The sequence below is a fragment of the Pteropus alecto genome, unplaced genomic scaffold, assembly GCF_000325575.1.
Source record: "Pteropus alecto unplaced genomic scaffold, ASM32557v1 scaffold20, whole genome shotgun sequence".
Lineage (NCBI taxonomy): Eukaryota > Metazoa > Chordata > Mammalia > Chiroptera > Pteropodidae > Pteropus > Pteropus alecto.
Window position 1 is genome coordinate 18500696 of NW_006436298.1, and position 4911 is coordinate 18505606.

The 4911-nt window shown below is 31.2% G+C and overlaps 1 protein-coding gene across 1 annotated transcript in view; it reads left to right on the plus strand.

Annotated features, from left to right (window-relative positions):
* Positions 1-4911, plus strand: part of RASA1 (RAS p21 protein activator 1) — a 94038-nt gene that overhangs the window by 63307 nt on the left and 25820 nt on the right. The window contains exons 10-11 of the mRNA XM_006913204.3: positions 2934-3054; positions 3816-3972. Coding sequence (XP_006913266.1) covers positions 2934-3054; positions 3816-3972 — 278 coding nt within the window. The remainder of the gene's footprint in view (positions 1-2933; positions 3055-3815; positions 3973-4911) is intronic.

Here is a 4911-nt window from a genome sequence, read left to right on the forward strand (position 1 = left end):
ACCCTGTAAAACTTAAAATCTATTAGCGAATAATATAGTTTACTTATTTATTATGTTATCTTTCCCTCAATAGAATATAAATTCCTTGAGGATAAGGATCTTTGATTTGTTTACTAATGTATCTTAAGAACTAGAACAGTGCCTGGCACTCAACAAACATTTATTGAATTAATTTATTGAATGGAGTTTTCCTAGCCTTTAAGTAATAAAGACAGAATTTACAATCGAAGTCTGGCTTCAGGAAACAGCATACCTAACTTCAATGCAAAAGCTTTCTTCAGTGGCTATCAGACTCTTAACAATCAGATTATCTACTTCCTTGGTTATAAAGGCTTACATCCCCAATATGGGCAGCATCTTTTATCTATCTGTCTGACTGACTGTCTGTCTGTCTGTCTATCTATCTATCTATCTATCTATCATCTATTTCTCCTAATTTTTAATTATTTATTAAATTGAAGAAATGATTTTAATCCCCCTCCCCAATTCCCCCCAACCCCGCCGTCTGTTAACCACTAGTCCATTGTCCATGTGGGCAGTGTCTTTTAAATTCAAGTAACTATTCATCCACTGTCATGTATGACCTGGAACATACCCATTTTGTAAATCCTAATTCCAGATTTCAGATACATTTCTAATAAGTTCTTGCTTACAGTTACTCTGGTTCTTCCTCACACTTTCACTGTCAAAACAGAATAGTGAGTCCAGATGTTAAATATCCCCCTCCTGGGTTCTAGTTTATGATTCTTTGTTGTTGTTCCTATACTTGCCTCATCAAATGCAATACTTTAGAAAACTTTGGCTGATATTTTTGTTGGAGATACAGTCTTCTTTGCTCTTTAAGTGTAAAATATTTTTGTATGTTTAGGTTTAGAAACAATTAGAATGATCAATATGGTGAATTTTTAAAATTTCTACATTATCTGTCTCTTTCTAACAACCTTTGGGTACAGATTAACTTTTATTCATTTACAAATCATAATGAAGTCAGACTTGGTGCACAGTCTCATTTCCTTTTAGCAAAACAATAATTTAAATTTTTGCCACAAAATATTGCACGATGTCATTCCTGTTAAATGACTAACAAATGGGAGCACCATATTTTCTTTTATCCCCCCTAGAAATAATTTGTTCACTCAAGAATTATTGAGTTTTGAGAAAATTTATCAAGAATATTATCATCTGAAGAATTATAGTCTGAGATTTTGATTATCAGCATCAATGTTGTCATAATACTATATCCCAGAGTGCTGCCATCTGTTTCTTTGCATTCATCTTATGATTCTTTTAATAATTGTCAAACATATCTCTTAATATTTTCTCTGTGTTATTATGAGCAGAAAATAGTTCTGTATTTTCAGCTGTGTTCCAATGAAAGCTAATAAAAGGACAACAAAAATAGTCTTTTATATTTCTTTAAAAGCTAATACTTGGCAAAATAGAAAAAAATTGCCAAAGAGTGATGTAATAGAGATGATTTATTTCACTCTCTAGGCCAAAGGTTAGCAAATTTGTTTTGTAAAGGGGCCAGATAATAAATATTTTAAGTTATATGGCTATTCAGTCTTTGTCTCAACTACTAAACTTTGCCTTTGTAGTGTGAAAGCAGCCACAAATGTTATGTAAGGGAATGAATATGGCTGTGTTCCAATAAAACTCTATTTCCCAAAACAGTGGGCAGAATTTGGCACATGTACCATGGTTTGTCAACTCTTGCTCTTTAGCATACTTGGTAATAATTATTGAGTAATGATGCAATGGTTCCTAGGATGATGAAACAATGGAATATTTCAAGATGTAGGAAAGTAAGATTTATGAGAGTCTCATATCTTAAATTTATAAAAGGGCCTAATGGACATGTGAAATCTCTAATAAGAAAAAGTCATAAAATATTAATCCTTGCAAATAGTATCCTTGCAGTTTTCTGTATTCACCTAGTGTTTCTTGCAGATGTATATTTGTACATAAACACACGTGAATTTGATTTATGCTTATATTGGTTCCTAATTTATCAGTTCAACTTCAAGACAACGGCATTTGCTGTAAAACACAACAAAACTGATGGTATAGTAGTCCCCCCTTATCCGCAGAGAATACATTCCAAGACCCCAGTGGATGCCTGAAACTGCTGATAGTACCAAACCTTGCATATACATTTTTTTCCTACACATATATATCTATGATAAAGATTGGTTTATAAATTAGGCACAGTAAGGGATTAACAACAACAATAATGAAATAGAACAGTTATAACAATGCACTGTGATAAAGTTATGTAAGTTTGCTTTCAGAATACATTATTGTATGGTACTCACCCTTCTTGTGATGATGTGAAATAAATACAGTGCCTACATGATGAGATGAAATGAGGTGACTCACATAGGTATTGTGACATACTGTTAGGCTACTGTAAGAGATATAAGCACTGTGATACCTTGACAGTCTGATAACTGAGGTAGCTAATGGGTGGGCAATGGATAGAGCATGGATATGCTGGACAAAGGGATGATTCACATCCCAGGCAGGACGGAGTGGGATGAGTGAGATTTCATCACGCTATTTGGAACAGCGTGCAATTTAAAACATGAATTGTTTTATTTCTGGAATTTTCCATTTAATATTTTCAGATGATTGTTGACTGTGGGTAACTGAAACCACAAAAAGCAAAACCACAGATAAGGAGGGACTACTATATTTTTGAAAATAGCTTGTTAGTTCATGTTCTTGAGAAATGGTAAGGAAACCTTTTTGAAAATTTCTTCAGAAAGCAAAGACTCTCTTAATATATGTTACATACTTTTAGATTTTAGTACTTAAAACATTTTTTAAGTGTCTAGACAGACACAATCTGGTTTTTAATTGGTAGTTTAGTAGATTTTACTTAATTTCCATTAAGAATTCATGAAACAATTTTAATACTTTTAAAAATTCAGGATCAAGAACAAGTACTCAATGATACAGTGGATGGCAAAGAAATCTATAATACAATTCGTCGAAAAACAAAGGATGCCTTTTATAAAAATATTGTTAAGAAAGGTTATCTTCTAAAAAAGGGTAAGTGCGAAGTTTTAAGACTAAAGATTCAATTGCAGTATTTATATTTATGATAGATGCATTGTAAATATGGGGCATAAAATTTATTGATATGTATTTAATAAGTTATTTTGCTCTATATCATTAATAATTGACCCTTGTTTAGAGATTTTCTCTAAGCAGCCTTCAAAATCTAGTCTAGGTGTATATTAAGTCCACATTTTCAAGCAAAGTTTTAAGAAACAAGCTTATATATTTCCAAGACTATCTATCTTTAAATCCTGAGGTCAGTTCCAGTGCAGGGTATTTGATTTTTTGCCCTATCACTACCTTATAATTGTTTTTTTTTTAAATAAGGAAAACATCTGTGGCATTTTGCCTAAGTTTGACATTAAAAAATGTTAGAGAGTTGGAGCAGCACAAGGTTAGTGGGAGAGGTATTTCTGTTTGTTTGTTTGTTTTGTTTGTTTATTTTCTGGCTGAAAAAGAATTACTCCTAAATAAGAATTTTAAAGAGTTAATCATAATGAAATTTCCAAAGATATAGTTTAGGTACCATGTAATTTTCTCTGTGATTCATTAAAAAGTAAGCACTGTAACAAAAGTTCTTTTTATACAGATAAATTACGTTTTCTCATAAGGATTGGTATGTTCTTTAAGCTTTGGAATATAAAGTAAAATATATTTAATTTTTACTTTCAGCAACTTTAATTTTTATGATTTTAATATATATGACTTCACAATTCATTATTTGGCTAAGGGAAAACTTTTTTTTTTAATAGGCAAAGGAAAACGGTGGAAAAATTTATATTTTATTTTAGAGGGCAGTGATGCCCAACTTATTTATTTTGAGAGTGAAAAACGAGCTACAAAACCAAAAGGATTAATAGATCTCAGTGTATGTTCTGTCTATGTTGTTCATGATAGCCTCTTTGGCAGGTAAGAAATTGATTTCCTATTTCTTTTTGTAGTTATTTTATCAATAAAATAGGTGTGTTCAGATCATTTCAAACCAATTTTGAGAGCCTTGACCATCTAAAAATGTCAGATTACTTTCTAGAGTAATTTTGGTCTTCTTTACTTTAAACTAACCTATGCCTAAAGTTCTGTTGTATTACATAGAAATCTTTGGAATGACATTTCCTATAGTAAACTTGTATATACCCTATATATTCCTGTAGTAAACTCATATATATCCCTGCCCCGACCAACAGTCTTTTGAGTGATTAACTTTAAGTCTTGTCACTTTTTCCCAATTTTATTGCATTCTCTGTTAATTCAGTGCATCTGATAGGACTAGGTATAGTCAGCTGTACTATTAACTTGATAAGTATGTTCCTAAGAAATTTGACATTGGGAAACAATCGTAATATAAAAACAATTGTTTCAATAGGAAATCGTATTTCAGATTTGAAATTAAAACCTTTTTCGTACATTGATTTCAGAGGTCAAAAAATATATGTATATAAATGTATATGCTGAAGCTAAATCCTGAACATTACATGGCAAATCCAGCTCTTGATTACATCTGTTTTTTTGCTCAAGTACAAATAGCCTTTCTTTACCTTTCACCATTGGTATTAATAATAATCCATTCCAGAGTCTTTTTAGCTATATTTACCATTTTTGTTACCTATTGTTATGATTAATAAGGAAAAAATCAATTAAAACAAATGTTTTTAAGAACTTGCTTGCTTCAGGATGGCATTTCTACTAGACAGATCTAGTTTTTTCCTAACTAAATTGATAAAATTATAAGAGAAATACCTATAGAGTTACAGCCTTGTCATTGCATTTTCCAAACTGTGTTTTGGAGATCACATTAGTGTCATTTGTGATTTTAATTGATAGGCAGTTTTTTAAAATGATTAAAATAGG